Source organism: Schistocerca americana, chromosome X (assembly GCF_021461395.2).
Source record: "Schistocerca americana isolate TAMUIC-IGC-003095 chromosome X, iqSchAmer2.1, whole genome shotgun sequence".
NCBI lineage: Eukaryota > Metazoa > Arthropoda > Insecta > Orthoptera > Acrididae > Schistocerca > Schistocerca americana.
The window spans coordinates 473,904,742-473,925,492 of NC_060130.1; the positions used below are offsets into that span (position 1 = coordinate 473,904,742).

Sequence of the window (20,751 nt, forward strand, 5' to 3'; positions counted from 1 at the left end):
TGTCCTATCGTTGTCCTTAGGCTTCCTGTTATTCGGTTGCAAAACTCTATTTATTTCCTTACTAGAGCACCCATTCTTGTCAAAAGCCTGCTTAAGATGTTTTAACTCGACATCTAGATATTCCGGCACACAAATCATTTTAGCTCTGTCCACTAGACTTTTAATTACACCTCTTTTCTTTTGTGGATGATGATTGGAATCCTTATGCAAGTATCTATCGGTATGTGTAACCTACCAAAAGACTTTATGTTTCAAGCTACCATCAGTCTGTCTTATAACGAAGACATCCAAGAAGGATATTGCATTGTCGTTCTCCATTTCCATGGTAAACTAGATTTTAGGATTTGAACTATTTAAATAACAAAAGAATTCCTCTAAAGCTTTTGTGCCATGTGACCAAACCACAAATGTATCTGTGCCATTGACATGGTTTCTTCTTTACTTTTTGCAGAGCTAATTATTCAAATTTTTCCATGTGAAAATTGGCGATCTTAGGACTCAATGGGTTACCCATGGCCACACCATCAACCTTTTCATAAAACTCATCCTCGCACTGGAACTAACTAGAGGTGAAGCAGTGTCTGAAAAGAGCAGTCAAATCTGCTGGGAAAGCATCTGCTATGTAAACCATAACTTCGTTAAGCAGAATCATCGTAAATAAAGACACTATGTCAAAACTGACAGGAATATCCTCAGGAGCCAAAGTTAGTACCTTCAGTTTCTCAATGAAATGACATGAGTCTTTTTACATAAGAATCAGTTTGGCGAATATGCGGTTGTAAACAAGATGCCAGATATCTTGCTATTTGGGACATTGGGTAATTAATAGCACTGACAATGGGTCACAGAGGACGGTTAATCTTATGAACTTTAGGTAGGCCATAAAGTGTGGGACGTATAGCTTCACTCATTAAGACCCTGGTGGTTTCAATTCGAATTGCATTTGCAGTTTCCTTGGGGAGGGTTTGTGTCCCTGCTTCTACGTTCACAATTATCTCCTCAACTGGTACTTTTTTAGGTGTAGCTTGAGGAGGAGAAGAAAGGTTTGGTGAGGAGTGAAGTTTACCATGGGAATGGAGGAAGACAATGCAGTATCCTTCTTGGATGTCTTCGTTATAAGACAAACTGATGGCAGCTTGAAACATAGTCTTTCAGAAAGTTATATATACTAACAGATATCTTCATAAGGATTCCAATCATCATCCACAACAGAAAAGAGGTGTAATTAAAAGTCTAGTGGACAGAGCGAAAAGGATTAGTGCGCTGGAATACCTGGACATCGAGTTAAAACATCGAAAGCAGGCTTTTGAGAAGAATAGGTACTCTAGTAAGGAAATAAATAGAGTTTTGTGACCAAATAACAGGAGGCCTAAGGACAACGATAGGACACAGCGGTGAAAGAACACAGTTTCTCTACCCTTCATCAAAAAAGTAACTGATCAAATTGGCAAGATTTTAAGGAAACATAATGTTCGACAGATTTTCAGACCAACTAAGAAAATAGGCCAAGCACTTCATTCTGTTAAGGATAAACGACCCCCTCTGTCTGCAAGTGACGTATACAAGATTCCGTGTACATGTGGTAGGGTCTACATTGGAACTACAAAGAGAAGTGTGAATATATGGTTGTAGGAACATAAAAGTCTTTACTGATTAGGGAAAACAGACAAGTCAATTGTGGCATAACATGCTCGTCAATCAGGTGATCACATAGTGAAATTTTCGGAAACAGAAGTTTTATGTATTATGTCAAACTATTATCCATGGCTATATAGAGAAGCCATTGGAATATATAAACATGGGGATAATTTTAACAGAAAAGAAGAAGCTATGAAACTCAGCAATATAAGGACAGTGGTGCTACAGAATCGATGAGAAGTTGTTATTTTTGACGTACTACGGTCGATAGCTATATTTTATCCTTGACAAGGTTTATTTCTGCTATCATGTGAAATCCAGACCATGCCCACTTTCGACGGTATTTAGGTTAGGCTGTTCTTCAACGTCCGACTCGTCAGTCGGCAAGACTCAGCACAACCAGGGGCACCTCCGAAGATGTCCAACGTAGGGGAGGGCACTGATGGTGGAGGGCATGGATCACATCTCAGTGGTGCCAGTTCGTTCCATCAGTAGATGGGGTTTCACTAGGCATGGCCTGCACCTCAATAGGTGTGGGAAGGGGAGGCTGGCTAAGCTTATAGGTGACAGTGTAGTGGGTGGTGGTGGTGGTGGTGGTGGCGGCGGCAGTGGTGTCACTCGTGGAAAAATTCTTGTAATAGTTGGTGTTAGAGCTGCACCTTTTTTAGATTGAAGTCAGCTGATAGATATACCTGCTTAAAGGAAGTCCCTCTAACTAAGGGCTCAGCTTCAGAGGATGTAATGTTTCCAAGTAGAGAACGAACTAGCATATTTCGTCAAAATGTAAGAGGTATTAGAGATAAAGTTAATGACATGCTAATAGATGTTAACTCTGAAATTATTGGTATATCACAGCACCACCTAAATAATTTGATAATTCAGAGGCTTCCTTTACCAGGCTACAGATTAGCTGGCTGTTTCTTAAGCTAGAGAGGGTTCTTGATTCATTTTGTAGGAAGTACCAGAAAGTAGTTATATGTGGTGACTTCAATATTAATTTTGTATATGATTGTGCAAGAAAAAGGATGTTGGTAGATCTCCTAAATTCATATGATCTGATGCATACTGTGTTTTTTTCAACAAGGGTGCAGGAGAACAGTAGACAATATTTTTATTCATTCTTCATTACTAGATGTGCATTCTGTTAGTAAAAGGGTGAAAATGCCTTTCAGACCTTGATGCACAAATTTTAACACTAAAAGGCTTTTGTACTCAAACCAATGTCATATTTAATTACAAACTATGTAGGAAAGTTAATCCAACAGCAATAGAGAGTTTTTTAAAACTTGTCAAGGAACAAGAGTGGCAAGATGTTTATAGTGCCGATAATATAGATGATAAATACAATGCTTTCCATAACACATTTCTCATGCTCTTTGAGAGTTGCTTTCCATTACAACATTCTAAACGGGGTACTAGCAGTAATGGACAGCCCGGTTGGCTGTCTAGTAGGATAAGGATATCTTGTAGAACAAAGTGGGAATTATATCAAAATGTTAGAAGTAGTCACAATCAAGCTACAGTAGCCCATTACAAACAGTATTGTAAAGTGCTTAAAAATGTTATTAGCAAGGCAAAGAGTTTGTGGTATGCAAATAGAATAGCTAATTCACAGGATAAAATTAAAGCCATATGGTCAGTTGTGAAGGAAATGTCTGGTCAGCAGCACAAGGTTGATGATATAAAGTCAGTTCGCAGTAATAATATTTCTGTTACTGATAAATCAGATATATGTACAGTATTTAACAATCATTTTCTGAGCATTGCTGGTGAATTAAATAAAAATTTTGGTTTCTACAGGAAATCATATAAATTTCGTAGCAAATGCCTTTCCAAGATTGATATCTGAAATACTCCTCTGTGATACAGACAAGAGGGAGATTGAGTCAATAATTAAACCACTGAAGACTAAGGACTCTCATGGTTATGATGGAGTGTCTAGCTGAATATTAAAGTACTGTGCTGCACATGTTAGCCATGTATTTAGCCATATTTGTAATTTTTCCTTTAGGAATGGTCAGTTTCCTGAGCAATTAAAGTACCCAGAAGTAAAGCCGCTTTATAAAAAGGGAGAAAGGGATAATGTAGATCATTTTAGACCTATTTCTATGCCATCAGTGTTTGCAAAAGTGATCGAAAAGGCTGTGTATGTAAGGTTAATTGATCACTTTATATCGCACGATTTGCTATCAAATGTACAGTTCGGCTTTAGAAGTCGTTTAACAACTGAAAATGCTATATTCTCTTTTCTCTGCGAGGTACTGGATGGGCTAAACAAAAAGTTTGGAACACTTGGCGTATTCTTTGATTTAACTAAGGCATTTGACTGTGTTGATCACACAATATTGCTCCAGAAGTTGGACCATTACGGAATAAGGGGAGTAGCTCACAATTGGTTCACCTCTTACTTTAGCAACAGGCAGAAAAAGGTCATTATTCATAATGTTGATAACGGCTGTGACGTGGGATCTGAGTGGGGTACTGTCAAGTGGGGGGTGCCCCAGGGATCAGTGTTGGGGCTACTCCTGTTCCTTAGTTATATAAATGATATGCCCTCTAGTATTATGGGTAACTGTGAAATATTTGCTGATGCCACTAGCTTGGTAGTAAAGGATGTTTTGTGCAACATTGACTCGGTTTCAAATAGTGCAGTACATGACCTCAGTTCATGGCTTGTAGAAAATAAACTAACGTTAAATCACAGTAAGACTCAGTTTTTACAGTTTCTAACACACAATTCAACAAAACCTGATGTTTTAATCTCACAGAACGGGCATATGATTAGTGAAACTGAACAGTTCAAATTTCTAGGTGTTCAGATAGATAGTAAGCTGTCATGGAAAGCCCACATTCAGGATCTTGTTCAAAGACTTAATACTGCCATTTTTACTATTCGAACGGTATCAAAAGTGAGTGATACTTCGACCCACAAATTAGTCTACTTTGCTTATTTTCATTCACTTATGTCGTATGGTATTATGTTTTGGGGTAACTCTTCCCATTCTAAAAGGACATTTTTGGCTCAGAAACAGGTGGTTCGGACAATAAGTGGTGTGAGTTCACGAACCTCTTGTCGACCTCTGTACATGAGTCTGGGTATTTTGACATTGGCCTCTCAATATGTATATTCCTTATTGTCGTTTCTTGTTACCAATATTAGTTTATTCCCAAGAATAAGCAGCTTTGACTCGGTTAATACTCGGCAGAAATCAAACCTCCATTTGGATCGGACTCCCTTAACTCCAGTGCAAAAAGGTGTGCAGTATACTGCTGCATCCATTTTCAGTAAGCTGCCACTCGAATTCAAAAATCTTAGCAGTAATCTACGCGCTTTCAAATCGAAACTGAAGAGTTTCGTCATGGGTCACTCCTTCTATTCTGTCGGGGAGTTCCTTGAAAAGTTAAGCTGATTCTTTTGTAATGCTGATAGCGTTTACTTAAACTTATGGATAGACTTTTTTTCAGGTTCATGAACATTTATTTTTATGTGTTATTACTTTTATGTTGTAAGTTCATGTACTGACACGTTCCATGCCCTTGGAGATTTGCTCCTCAATTTGGTCCTACGGAACTTGACGTGTAAATAAAAATAAAAAATAAAAGTAGCTTTGGACAAAACGTCAGAGATAGAAAAGTTCCATGGACCACAGCCATACAGCCCAGAAGTACTTTCATGATCTTCTGACATCATGCGCCGGCCGGAGTGGCCGTGCGGTTCTAGGCGCTACAGTCTGGAGCTGAGCGACCACTACGGTCGCAGGTTCGAATCCTGCCTCGGGCATGGATGTGTGTGATGTCCTTAGGTTAGTTAGATTTAATTAGTTCTAAGTTCTAGGCGACTGATGACCTCAAAAGTTAAGTCGCATAGTGCTCAGAGCCATCTGAAACATATGACATCATGCCATTGGGGATCTGTGAAGACTGTTATAGGATCAGAAGCAGGTATAATCTGTCGGGCAGTATGTAAGCCATCATAGGGAATTCTGACAACTGAGGTGTGCCTCAGTTACCCTAAGCTCATTAGGCATCAATTCCTCCTGCAGGTCCTACATTTCACTGAATCAGAATTGACCTCTTGCATAGGCTTCCCAAGTTAACAGATGTGAATAAATTAAGGGTAGTATGAAACATCCTACTTTACTTGCTATTCTGACTGCCAAAGCACCAGGAAATACTCAAGAAATAATTTTTTTTTTAAGTTGCTACACCATGTGTGATAATTTCTGATTGTGGTAAAGAGTTTCTATCAAACTGTTATTTGAAGTAACTATATGCTTACGCAACATTGTTCGTAAAGAGTTTCTATCAAACTGTTATTTGAAGTAACTAGATGCTTATGCAACATTGTTCACACACTGCTTACCAGCCACAGATGAATGGCCTCACAGAACATTTTAATAAGACATTAGCAGATAACCTCTTAATGTATGTTGATACTTAACAAAGAGACTGGAATATGTTACTGCCTGTCATGCCATTAATATACAACACAGCAAAGAATGACACTGTATGTTTCAGAAGGTGAAACAACAGTGGATACATTGTTTCTGTTTCAACCTGTTGATGCTGAGGATGTTTACATCAAACAGCTCTTCACTTAAGCTGAAGAAACAAAACAGGTGGCATGCATAAAGACCTTTTATGTACAAACACAGACCTGTAAGCTAAACTCAGGGGAATAATATTGACTGTTACTTCTGTGTGGAATGTTGGTGTACCAGAAAAATGATTAAAATGCTTCTTTGGATTCTACTGAATGCTATGTTACTCATCATACAGTACCAGAAAGCCACGGATAGTTATCCTACATAGAGGAGACAACAGTGCAGTTGTCAATCACGCCCTTTGCATGAAATCCTTTATAGTCTTGATCTACAGATTGATAATAGGTGTTTCCAATACAAGAACATGAAGATTTGACGAACAATTATGATGGCTTGATGGAAGTAACTCCATTTGAACATCACACTGGCCGTGAGGATGTTAAAACACAGCCAGTATTTGGGGTTCCATCATCCCTGCCACATGAAAGCCCACAGGCTAGATTGATCCAGGAAGATGTAGTCCATCATGGAGTAACAATTATAGGTCACAGGATTGTAATATGTGGGGAACCAGTTCTACTCATGTCTACTGCAATTATTTATCATTTAAGACTTGGGAAGTTTTGTGACTTATTTATGGAATATAGAATGCAGTGAAACTTCATAAGTATGTATGAATAGGAGCACAGTTTGGTGAGATGGGCAGTTCAGCTCTATCGGTACATTGTGTGTGCTTAATAAACATCATTCAGAGGGAAGTGTGAGTTCTTGTTGTTGACTCTGTTGCCATAACTGGTATTTGATCCTCAGTTTTATGTGACAGTATGAGACAGCTCATATGACTAAAAATTACCCTCTCAAGACACTTGTATATATACAGAAGAGGGTATTCGTGTGGCAACTGTGGCATATTTGATTTATCTGATGTAAGCATGGTGACTATTGATGCTTTCCTGATAAAGTGAAGTTTATTACCTGATTGCATTGTGTTGGTGATACACAGTGATTAGCACACTGGACTCGCATTCGGGAGGATGACGGTTCAATCCCACGTCCGGCCATCCTGATTTAGGTTTTCCGTGATTTCCCTAAATCGCTCCAGGCAAATGCCGGGGTGGTTCCTCTGAAAGGGCATGGCCAACTTTCTTCCCCGTCCTTGCCTAATCTGATGAGACCAATGACCTCACTGTTTGGTCTCTTCACCCCAAACAACCCACCCCCTTGTATTGGTGATAAATCGTGAGAGCCTCCTAATTGGATATTTACAGCAGTGAAACAGGAACACTTAGTGAGTACCATTGAAACTAGTAGCCTTTCATTTTTTTCAGGGTGGCAGTAATTTCATCACTTCAAAAAGTTTGTCATCAAGGCAGGTTATCAGCAAATGATCATAGCCTTTTACATCATCATTTTATGTGGTGGTAAGAACTCAGACTCCTACAGCCATGTAAGTTTCTGTGATGTGATTTGCAGCTTTGTTTTGCAGGTTGCTGATACGTGGTTAGTTTTTCATGTAAACAGATTGCTTTCTCACAGCCAGCATAGCAGACATCTTGCTTTCCTACTTGTTCTGGAGAAGTTCAGTTGTTCCATTATGTCTAACCATTTGCTTATTTCATGGATATATAGAATTTGATCTTCAACCTCCCTACCTTAACCTTTGAAGAATTGGTTATAAGAGTTCCTCATTGTGCTCATATCACCCCAGTTTGTACTGTTGTTCTGTTAATTTGTAGGAATCCTATCAAGCTGCCTGTCAAATCAAACTACCTAGAGAAGCTAGTTAGCTTTTCAGAAATTCTGTGTGGTGTGAAGCATGATATTATTATAAGAACAGTAATTCCCTCTCCTAGTACTTCTTGCCAATGTGGAGAATGAGGAAAATTAGGCAATGCTCAAGGGAAGGCTGCAAAGATAGGTTGTTTTCATTTGTTGTGACAAAATAAAGATGAGGCTTGCTTTCAGTTCTCCAAGATTTCAATTGAAAGATGTTACCATCATTTGCATCAAAAGCTAAATTAAGATTACTTTCTTCACCCCGGTGTACTAGGCCATCCCTGTCCTTGTTCACTATTCAGCATTTTTTGTTCATGCCGCTTGTTAAAATCTCCTAGGTAGATTTCAGGAGAGAAGATGCAGAGAATAAAGTATTTGATTCAAGTGATTGTTGAAAGCAGGTTTATAGATGATGTTAATCAAAGAATTGCTGACTTTTATGGTGACCTTGTGTATGTGATCATCCACAGATATCGTCCTAAGTACAGACCACTGAGCGAGGTGGTGCGGTGGTTAGGACACTGGACTTGCTTTCAGAAGGATGACAGTTGAAACACACTTCCAGCCATCCTGATTTACATTTTCTGTGATTTCCCTAAATCGATTAGGCAAATGCCAGGATGGTTTCTTTGAAACAACGTGACCAACTTCCTTCCCCATCCATCCCTAATCAAATGGGATGGATGACCTCACTGTCTGGTCCCTTTCCCCAAATCAACCAACCAACCTTAAGTAAAGATCCTTTTCTGATTTACAGACAGAACTCGGGTGGAAAAAAGTGACTGCTGGGAAGACAAATTTAGTTGAAGCCACAACAAACTGAAAGGCAAACACACTATTTTTTTAAGTGTTAATGACCTAATGGGGAGGTATTTATTATAGAGTGTAATTAAATTCTTGTATAGAGCATTAACTGAAGTATGTAACGCATATGTAAGGGAAGTCCTGTTAATGATGTGCATTAGAGAACAGGGGTTTTTATGTTTATATTTAATTTGCCAGTGCTGCATGTGTGTATAAAGTCATCAGCAGTGTGGATCCATCAAGAAGTAGCTCATATTTTCCAAATTACATGTGCTTGTTTCATGGCTATATAGCAGTTGATCTTGGGACCACCATCGTGTAGTGCAAAGACCTAACTTGCAGTAGGTATGGTAAGGCTGTCCACTACAAAAGCTCAAAATGGTTCCACAAGCTCCCATCAGCTGCTCTGGTAGCTGTTCGGATGGCAGTGGTGTTACTATCTTTCAGACAGAAATATGAAATATAGGAAAGAAATAGTGCACATATTCTTATGCAGATTCGAAGTATACTTGAAAGCAATTCATTTGGGTAACTGATGGAATTAGGAGGAAACTGAAGTTGTATAATAATGTCGTCAGTCATAGGCAAGTTACAGAATGTCCCTACAGGTAATACTGCAAAGTGCTGAAGAAAGTCATTACATAGGCTGAAACAACACATCACATCAGGAGAATAAGCAGCTTTTGAAACAAAATTAAAGCAATATGGTCAGTTAAAGAAGTATTAGGACAAAATGTGGATGTTCAAGGTATCACATCTATTCTGTGGGGAAGGATACTATTAGTGATCCAGAAGAGTTGTTCAGAATGTAGGCAAATGTGCAGAACTTCTAAAAGTTAGTACACAAAGCCAATTATGCTACATGCAGCTGCAGGAAACAAGCAAGGAGAAAACTGAAGCAATTATCAAATCGCTGAAAATGGATACATTGCATGGATGTGATGTAGTATCAAATAGACTTAATTAAGATCAGTTCATCATGCATTGGTTGGCTACTGTGACCTGTGCTACATATATTTGACTTAAGGGTGGTTTACATATAGACTGAAATGCTCATTATTAAAATGACCCTATAAAAAGGGATAGAGAGATAATGTAGACAATTGCCATGCTACTGGTGGTTTTGAGTACAGCTGAGAGTAATAACACATCTCAGTATCCAATCTGGCGTAAGAAGAGGATAATATGCGGAAAATAAAATTTGTTTGAATTGGAAATTGTCAAACTGGAGCACAAATGTATTTGAGAGACACTTCATTCCCAAATGCCATTATTATATTTGATGGTTGTATTACAGTTAACAGGTTTTGACTTCAATGAACCATCATCCGAACTAAATCTAAAAAAACAAAAATGTAAAATTGCTAATGAATATAAACAGTTATAAAAATATTAAAAACTGGAAGGGAAGGAACACATCAAGTGCTCATCAAGCACTCACTGTACTCCTATAATAAACTGCCACTCCTGTTCATGTGTCATACTTTAAAATGGAAATTTTATGTTTATACAGCATGTGTGAGCATACTTAACCTACATATGTGAGAAGTATAGTGTAAAAAAATTGTTTAAGAAACCATAATATAATTATTATTTTTCATTCATTTTAGGGTTCTATAACTCAGCCAGTAAAACTGGAACCCTTATAGGATCACTGTGTTGTCTGCCTGTCCATCTGTTAAACCCACTTTTCTCATGAATCTGTTAAGAACCCTTTTTCTCAGGAAGGAGTATAGCTGTCAAGTTGATATTTATGTCAGGAATGAAGGTCCCTTGGTGGAGTAAACAGTTGAACCTGCCAGGCCAGGTGGTCTAGTGGTAAAGTGCTTAAGGTCCCTTCGTGGTGTAAACACTTTAATCTGCCAAGCCTGGTGGTCTTGTGGTAAAGTGTTTATCTCGAAACTGAGAAGTTGCAGGATCAAATCTTGGTCGGACCACAGATCTTTCAGCCTTTGTTTTAACTTAACCTTCAGCTCTCAACAGTGTGATGAGTCACCAGAAACAAAACGTGGTTCATATTACACATTAAACTGTAGATCCCATATCGCTGGTTGGATAATTGGGGTAGGATAGGGGTACTCACGTCACTTAGAAAGACTTGCACTTGAACCACACTAAATTATGATTATTATTGTTGTTGTCATCATCAACATCATTATCTATATACATAATTCAGTTTGTGTGGAACCATCAGATTGCGAATTATGCTCACACTAGTCCAGGATTTTGGGTATAATCAGGCACAGTTTACTGTATTGAAAGAAATGTGGGCAAATGGGATAATACAGCTGATAAATGGAAATCAAACATGCTGTAGCTTACCAAACAAGGAAGCGCTGGTATGTTGATAGACACACATCCTTCATCAAAGACACCAACCACTTTCTCGAACGCCTGGAATCCTTACCCAGTCTGTTACCCCCGGAAACCATCCTTGTAACCATTGATGCCACTTCCTTATACACAAACATCCTGCACATCTAGGGCCTCACTGCGATGGAGCACTTCCTTTCACGCTGATCACCTGCTACCCTGCCTAAAACCTCTTTCCTCATTACCTTAGCCAGCTTCATCCTAACCCACAACTTCTTCACTTTTGAAGGCCAGACATACCAACAATTAAAGGGAACAGCCATGGGTACCAGGATGGTCAGCTTGTATGCCAACCTATTTATGGGTCGCTTAGAGGAAGCCTTCTTGGTTACCCAAGCCTGCCAACCCAAAGTTTGGTACAGATTTATTGATGACATCTTCATGATCTGGACTCACAATGAAGAAGAACTCCAGAATTTCCTCTCCAACCTCAACTCCTTTGGTTCCATCACATTCACCTGGTCCTACTCCAAATCCTATGCCACTTTCCTCAACATTGACCTCCATCTGTCCAGTGGCCAGCTTCACACATCCGTCCACATAAAACCCACTAACGAGCAACAGTACCTCCATTATGACAGCTGCCACCCATTCCATATCAAACAGTCCCTTCCCTACAGCTTAGGTCTTTGTGACAAACGAATCTGCTCCAATCCTGAATCCCTGAACCATTACACCAATAACCTGAAAACAGCTTTCGCATCCCGCAACTACCCTACCCTCCTGACCTGGTACAGAAGCAAATAGCTAGAGCCACTTCCTCATCCCCTCAAACCCAGAACCTCCCACAGAAGAACCCCAAAAGTGCCGCACTTGTGACAGGATACTTTCCGGGACTGGATCAGACTCTGAATGTGGCTCTCCAGCAGGGATACGACTTCCTCAAATCTTGCCCTGAAATGAGATCCATCCTTCATGAAATCCTCCCCACTCCACCAAGAGTGCCCTTCTGCCATCCACCTAACCTTCATAACCTCTTCGTTCATCTCTATGAAATCCTCAAACCACCTTCCCTACCCTCTGGCTCCTACCCTTGTAACCGCTCCTGATGTAAAACCTGTCCCATACACCCTCCCATGACCACCTACTCCTCCAGTCCTGTAGCCGGCCGGTGTGGCCGTGCGGTTAAAGGCGCTTCAGTCTGTAACCGCGTGACCGCTACGGTCGCAGGTTCGAATCCTGCCTCGGGCATGGATGTGTGTGACGTCCTTAGGTTAGTTAGGTTTAATTAGTTCTAAGTTCTAGGCGACTGATGACCTCAGAAGTTAAGTCGCATAGTGCTCAGAGCCAAGCCATCCAGTCGTGTAACCTGGAAGGTGTATACAATCAAGGCAGAGCCACGTGTGAAAGCACCCATGTGATTTACCAACTGACATGCCTACACTGTGAAGCCTTCTATGACCAGCAACAAACTGTACATTCGCATGAATGGACACGGGCAGACAGTGTTTGTTGGTAATGAGGATCACCCTGTGGCTAAACATGCCTTGGCACATGGCCAGCATGTCTTGGCACAGTGTTACACCGTCCGGGCTATCTGGATACTTCCCACTGACACCAACCTATCAGAACTCCTGAGATGGGAACTTGCCCTTCAATATATTCTCTCTTCCCGTCACCCACCAGGCCTCAACCTCCTCTAATTTCAAGTTGCCGCCCCTCATACCTCACCTGTCATTCAAAAACATCTTTGCCTCTATACTTCCGCCTCGACTGTTATTGTGTCTATCAACATACCAGCGCTTTCTCATTTGGTAAGTTACAGCATCTTCGTTTTTTATATATATTTTTCCCACGTGGAATGTTTCCCTCTATTATATTCATAGTATAAATGGAAATGATATATTTGTTTAATTTTATCAGATTTGCTCCCAATTTATGTAAGTTTTTTTCTGTACTTGAAGTTTGTGCAGCTCAGTCTACAGGTATATTGGAAGTCTAACTGTGCCATCCCAGTACATATATTCCATGGTGACATTTGTGTTTAGAATAACAGGCGTTTTGATAACAGTTACTTGACCATTATACAGAATGATGTGCACTGTTCCAGGTTATTTTGTCAGTAAACTTCCAACAGAGCTAAAAAGTGTGAGTGATAAATCACAGGTTTTCCAATATAAATTGAACACCAGTAGTTTAGCATCCTTGTGCCTTCCAGAAAATATGCTTGTGATTTACAAATTTTGTAACTATGTATACTGTGTTCTCTTAGGTTTAAGATAGCAGTGTCTGTATTTTTATTTTATGGTTTTTTTTCTCTAGGAATATGGCAAAAAAAGATCAACTGCAGGTTGACAGCTGTATTGTGACACTGTCAGAAGACTACACAAATCATATTCCAGGAAATGGAAATCAAGGTCACCGTAACAGGTCAGGGAGCCTTGAAAATATCACAGAAGATTCCAACCAAGAGGACTGTGAAAAAGTAGGAGATTCTGCTTGTAATTATAATTGCAATTCCTGCTCAGATGTTTTCTTATCAAAATACAGTCTTATCAAACATGTATTTACCCATACTGGTTTGGATGCTCCTGTACACATTTGTAAATTTTGTGGGATAGTTTTTAATTCAGATGTTGAATTGCAGAGACACAATGAAAAGAGTTGTTCTAGAATATTGCACAAAGAACCCTGTCATTTTAGTCATAAGACTCAAGAAGGGAAATGTAAAACTGATATTAATAGTTTCTTGGCCAAAAATGAAAGTGCAGATGGTGAATTTACTTGCAGTTCTTGTGAAAAAGTTTTTCCATCAAAATATTGTCTCATAAGACATGTATTTACTCATATGGATGGTGTACAGGCACCTTCACATATTTGTAAATTGTGTGGCAAGATTTTAAGTGCAGCTTTTAGCTTGAGAAGACACTATAAGTATGGTTGTAAGAAGTCATATCGTGTTGAATCATGGAATAGCGATAATCAGTTGCAAGAAGATACACATCATGATCACAGGAACTTGCAGGAGAATGAAGTGGTCAAGGAAGAAGTGGCACGAGTTAAACATGCTCCCAACACCAACAATAAAGAGTTATCATCAAAAGATGTCTATGATCATGTTGATGGCGAAGAAACATACTCGTACATCTGCAGTGTGTGTGGTGGAACGTTTAGTACGGCATCAAGACTGAAAAAACATTTTTTGAAACTTTGTAGCAGAATAGATGATTCCATACAGTACCTTAATGGAATACAAAGGAGGACACAAGAAAAGAAAATGAGTGATTGCTCAGATAAGTCTGACAGAACTACAGGAGGAACTACTCATTCTGAATTCAAATGTAGTTCATGTCCAAAAGTCTTGTTATCAAAAGATAGTCTTACGAAACATGAATTTACTCATATAGATACTACATATGCCCCTTCATACAACTGTAAACAGTGTGGCAAGGTTTTCAATACAGAATTTCACTTGGAAATGCACATGAGCAGAAAGGAACAGTGCACAGCTGTAGAACAGAGAGACGGTGTTGTTGACCTTGACCTTTCTGACAAGAAAAGGTTTTTGCCTCAGATTTATAATGTGTCACAACAGGAGTTGGCCATATCTACTAGTGCTGCACAGTCATCAAATTCCAAATTTAAGAATATACGTGTCACATACAAATGGTCAGTTAGGAGTGGACGGAAGGTGAAAATGTATCTTTGTGATTTATGTGATAAACCCTTTAAAAAATCAAGTAACCTTTTAACACACCGACGTACGCATACTGGAGAAAAAAACTGCATCTGCAATATCTGTGGTAAATCATTTGGTGTGATGGGCAATTTGAAGAGACATTTGATGTCACATTCAGGAGAATATCCGTATACGTGTAATGTTTGCAATAGACAGTTTAAGCAGAAAGAACATTTGAAGAGGCATGGGCGTATCCATACAGGAGAGAGACCTCATAAGTGCTGCATTTGTGGAAAGTGTTTCAAGCAATCAGGCTCATTGCAAAAACATAAAGTTGTACATACAGGAGAAAAGCCACACAAGTGTGAAATTTGTGGTAAAACTTTTGGTCTTCTTGGCAATTTGAAGCAGCATACATATACACATGCAAAGGAAAGATGCTATAGGTGTGACATTTGTTTTAAATCTTTTAGCAAGTCCACTACGCTGAAAAAGCATTCATGCATTGCCCCAAGTGAAGGCAGGCGATATAAATGTACCTTTTGTTGTAAATACTTCTATCGATATTGTCTTCTGAAACAACACCTTGCTATCCATACAGGAGTACGACGTTACAAGTGTAATGTTTGTGGGAAATCTTTTATTGGATCTGGTAATTTGAAGATACACATGTATGTACATACTGGAGAAAAACCATACAAATGTGAAGTATGTGGAAAAACTTTTAACCAGTCCAGCAGTATGAGGCGACATTTAAGAGTACATAATACAATGTAATGTGTGCACATGGTACTGTCTTCTGTATGTTTAGCATAAGATGCATTTAGATACAATGATACAAATTTTGTGTCACATAATTTTGGGTTGTAGAGAGATAATAAAAATATTTTATGAGTGTACATACTGGGGAGAACTTCACTGTGTAAAGTGTATGATGTATGTTTAAACTTAGTATTATGAGATGGCATAAAATAACCTGTGCTGCAGGTTCGGACTCATTGGCTTTCTGTACAAGATGCATCCATCAGCCCTCAGAAATGCAAATTTTGTATAAGGCTGTTGAAAGTTATTCTTGAATGTGCATAACCTAGTATGAATGATAGGATTACAGTATCTGAAAGATATCGGCTGGATATTGCTACAGTATTTAAAAGATATTGGCATTATTCTGGTGATACATATGATAGGATTACAGTATCTGAAAGATATTGGCTGGATATTGCTACAATATTTAAAAGATATTGGCATTATTCTGGTGATACATAAATTTGGATTAATGTTGTGAGATGTATTTCTGTTGTGCTAATATATTATCTATTTATCACAGGTACCATGTGGTGATATTTTTCAGCATGTTAAAAAGATAATACATATTTGTAAAGATAATGTAATGTCTCAAACTATTTTGTCACAATTATGTATTGAAATCCAAAAATTTGTATAATGTATGAAAATAAATTTTATGTCTCAATTTATCTTTTGTATTTTATATGCAGGGAACTGAGGTTTAATGAGTCAGATTATAAAATAGAGTATTTATTGACGATATTTTCATTCTGCAATGGATTTGGTATTTGGGGGGCTGTGTATCACGCTGTGTTGTAATGGTTACTGGTCTATATCCATGTGAGCGAATGTGTGTTTTCAGTGTTATTTAATAAGTCTAAAAATATTTGTAACTGCTTTTTCAGAGGATAAACGGTGGATAATGGCAGTAGTTTCATCTCACTTTGAGTCTTTATGTCTACTAACAGTTTTTTTATGTTGGAACTATTTTACCTTTTATGACACTTTGGAGCATTTTCTTATCAGTTTAGCAAACACTGTAACTATTGTTGCATACTATTTTCTGTATTGTAAGAAAATGAAATGCACCTGAAGTGTTTCACTCTACATAATATGTTTGTTTTTACATCAGATGTTGTTTCACTGTGTTACAGTTATCTTGGTACATTCAAAATTCTGTATGTTTATTGTCTATTATTTTCCATTCACAGAAATACTAATTAGTATATGTGACATTTTTTGTCTAGAAAATAGTGCTATCTCATACAAATAGTCACATTATTAAGTTTGACATTGATTTATAGTTTGTGTCAGAATATGTGTATGAGATTAGAAGGAAAGTAAGGTTCAGAGTACATTCTGCAGATATCTAGGCTGTCACTGTAGGGTTCTGAGTAGTGCTGTCAAGTGTGCTTTAATTTGTGACTTATTTGTGGGTGTCATGTTCCCAAACAATGATGGAATTTTTGTAGATGACAGTGCACCATTTCACTGAGCCATAATTGTTAATCATTGATGTTAAGAACATTATGGACAGTTTAAATAAATGGTTTGTCCACTCGGATCGCCCGATATGTATCCCATAAAATATTAATGAGACATAAAAGATCAGTTAGTGCACAAAATGCTGCACTGGCAAATCCTTGTGCAATTATGGATGGCTATTAAAGTCAGCATGGCTTAAAATTTCAGCATGGGACTGCCAATGAGCTGCAGAGTCCTTACCATGTTGAGTTTCTGCACTACGCTGGGCGAAAGGAGGTCCAGCATTATATTAGAAGGTATCCCATGAGTTTTGTCTCCTCATTGTATTTTCATTTCTTATGTTACCACAATACACTTTATTAGTTGTTACTAACTGCTTCAGGAAACTAGACACAGCAGAATTGTATCATTGTATACATGCTCGCTCCCTTCTTTCCACTATTTATATTTAAACTTCGCTGCAACAGATCATTTGACTGTTATGAATCTTTCACCTTTCTCATTCATCAACTGGTCGTAGGTTTCTTTGCATTCCTAATGCTTTTTCACAATTAAACTAGTTGCCGATTTATGAACATGCTTTCAAGAACAAGAAAGAAATGTGGGGTAGATAGTGTCCTTTCGAAAATTGTGCTACACTAGGCCAAAGCCTGGTAAGCATAATATTTTGCAACACTGATAAATATAGATTTTATGCATGACAGTAGTGAGTGCATATATGTGCATATGTATCATGTACTCAGTTGCGCATGGTATGACAACAATTCATAGAAAAATTACTGCCAACACTGATGGTATGATTCACTCATAATATGACTGTTGCCTATAAGAGGGGGGGAAAGTGTTAATCTGTTATATAAAACATACACACACCACTTGTTACAGAGCCAAGACACATGAAAAATATTTCCTCCATCAAGTACTATCAGCTACATTGACATGATTAGAATCTAAACATCAAATTATGTTTTCTTAGAAACTTCTCAGAGTAAATCCAATTTATGGACGATACATTAATTTGAGGTATAGCTACAGATCCCATAGAAAAGCCTGTTGGACTCCCTGTGTTCCATGTACAGCACATAGAACTATAATTGAAGTCTGTAGTAGATTGACACCTGTGCTAGGTTTCCTGATTTGTAACCTGACAAAATTATCAAAAGCTGAATGAATCCCACAAAAGATTTAGTGTTACTAGGATTATTCTTGTACTGAAACTGATGCAACAATAAATTTTGAGTAGGTTGTCACTAACTTCTGACCATGAATCCAGATAGCCAGAATGTTAGCAGATAATGAATGCAAGCTGTCAGCCTGTTGATACTATTGTGTGATGAAATATACAGTTATATCTAGTTAAAGGGCATCATTTCAGCGCTTTAGCAGTCCCAAAAGATTATCCTTTGCGTATACGGTAAGCCATCATCTAAGATTTTTTGTTACTGTCAAGTACAAATCGAATATATTTTCCTTCTCTGAATCTCAAATTGCTTATTACGCAATTTGCTGTCACACTGTAATTCCTTTTATCTCTTCATGTCAATTCAGATAACTTGAAGTTGAAAGATATGACTGTCTTCTTTTGGCAGGTTCCGTTTACCTTTTCAGTGTGTTTTCTGATTTTTGTGGGCTGTTTTTATTGTATCTTCCTTGCTCCAGTCTAGAAAAATACTCTGATGATCATCACTTTTTATGGTTCTTAATTAATAATTTTATTTGTCTGATTAAAAGTTTTGAAAAGCTTACTGTCTCAGTAAGTATATACATTATACCTACATAATAAGATTGATGATCCAGGTTGGTTTTTCTACTGGCAATGAATGTTCAAGACATTTTAAAATTTTATTTCATTTATTATTGCAAAACGTTGTACAACACCTATTATGTATGAAGACAATTTTTGGTCAAAGATAACCATTCACTTATGAAATTACAAAGTGGCTCTATTTTGTGTTACCTATATATGGGCATTCAACCACAATAGCAAATTTGTGTTGATACAATGCCAGTTTCATAAAAATCAGGTTAAATTATAATATCCAATTAGAAGATGCAAAATTTTCATACTGGTCATATTTTGAGCAAAAGACAGTCGGACTGATAAGTTTCTCCTTGTAAATACCATTGGCGTTTTACAACAATTTGAAAACCAATTTGGGAAAGCTGGATGTTACTCTCTTGCACACAGTCACGAGACAATTACTAGTTGAAGACTGACCAACGATAAATCTTTATTAGTATATTTTTACACATTGTGTACTTGGATGTAATGAAAAAGGACAGACTCAAGTGTAGATCTTTAAGCACACTTTAAGAGGTGCCTATGCTACCCGTGTAAAAATTGCTAAGTTTGAGGAACATTTATGAATAATCTACCAAATAGAAAAATTTCAACTTTTTTCAATACATAGAGTGGCTTAGTATTGCAGTTATGATCTGGAGTATCTTTTCTAGTTTGCTTTCAGTAATTTTTTTCACTATTGACCCAACATTTTTTTACAAAAGAATTGCTTTATTTAATCAAATTGAGACAAAACTACTCAACATATTGCCAAATGGCTGTGTTACAATATAAATTTGACCACAAGGAATGCTGTCTAAAAATTTCAGCTCTCTAGTTTGAGTGAATTTTGAGAAAATTCTAATTTACAAGAAATGGCTGTCAAAGTTTCTTAATACGTTCCTGCACTATAGGATGGATTATCAGGGTCTTTTTCTTCATCCTCCAAAAGCTTCCTTTTTGCTCTTCTTTTCTGGCCTGTTGTTCCATTATATTTCATATCCCTTCCTCTTCTTTCTGCTCCTCTTATCCTCTCTCTGTGAATATTTCTTAGTGCTCATACAGTGTTTAACCCAGCTGGAAATCCTAATGCCTTCAGTACTTCACACTTCACACTGTTCTCTCAATTGTAGGTTGCTATTGCATCATAAATTCCAAAGTGAAATGTTTTTATGCTTACAAATACCATTTTAGGAATCATTGTCCAAATTAAATTGTTATCGCTCTCATTAGGATTTTGCGTTTTTCCGTGTACACATTTGTGTAACAATTCCTGCTGTGTTAAGTCATGAAAAACTTGTTTTATTGCCTTTATCACATCTGCTGGAAAACCAAGTCCTTTTTGGCAGTATATTTGCACCAAGAATCTTTTGGATGCAGACTGTGTTGAGGGCATTCATTGTAAGAGGCACTACGAAGAACAATGCCCACACCGCTTTTTGTATGTCACTAGCATTACTAGTATTTTACCTTACTGCATACCCATAGTATCTCTGTAGACGTTCAATCATTTCATCAGTACACCTGCCTCTCCCTTGTATTGACTTTCCGTCACTGAGCTTACTTGAACACAAAGTTTGCTTGAGCCTTTGAAGCTGTGCACCCATCAAGTTTTGCACATACTCAGTGCATTCCAACTTCTGAACTACAAATTCATTTCCGTATGGTTTCAGTTCCTTTATAGTATTGAAACCTTTGGAGTCACCATCCCCAGGGTAGTATTTGTTCCTAACATTGTATCTGGGAACTGAACGTTCAGAAATTTGTTTCACTCCTTCCACTTCCATAGCTCAACTTGATCCACTAAAATTTGCCTCACAGGTACCACTGTGCTCTCCTTTGATTTTATTTATGAACTTTCAGTGTTTTGACAATATTGCCTTATCACTTTTGCACTATCACCACAAGTAGCAGTTATGACCCCATTCAGGAAGTTAAGAACCCTC

The 20,751-nt window shown here is 37.9% G+C and overlaps 1 protein-coding gene across 1 annotated transcript in view; it reads left to right on the forward strand.

Moving 5' to 3' along the window:
• The window catches only part of LOC124554842, a 511,599-nt gene extending 495,370 nt beyond the window's left edge, over nucleotides 1-16,229 (forward strand). Inside the window, exon 47 of the mRNA XM_047128504.1 lies at nucleotides 13,398-16,229. Within this exon, the coding sequence (XP_046984460.1) occupies nucleotides 13,398-15,531 (2,134 nt within the window). The 3' untranslated portion in view covers nucleotides 15,532-16,229. The remainder of the gene's footprint in view (nucleotides 1-13,397) is intronic.
• Nucleotides 16,230-20,751: the final 4,522 nt, after the last annotated feature.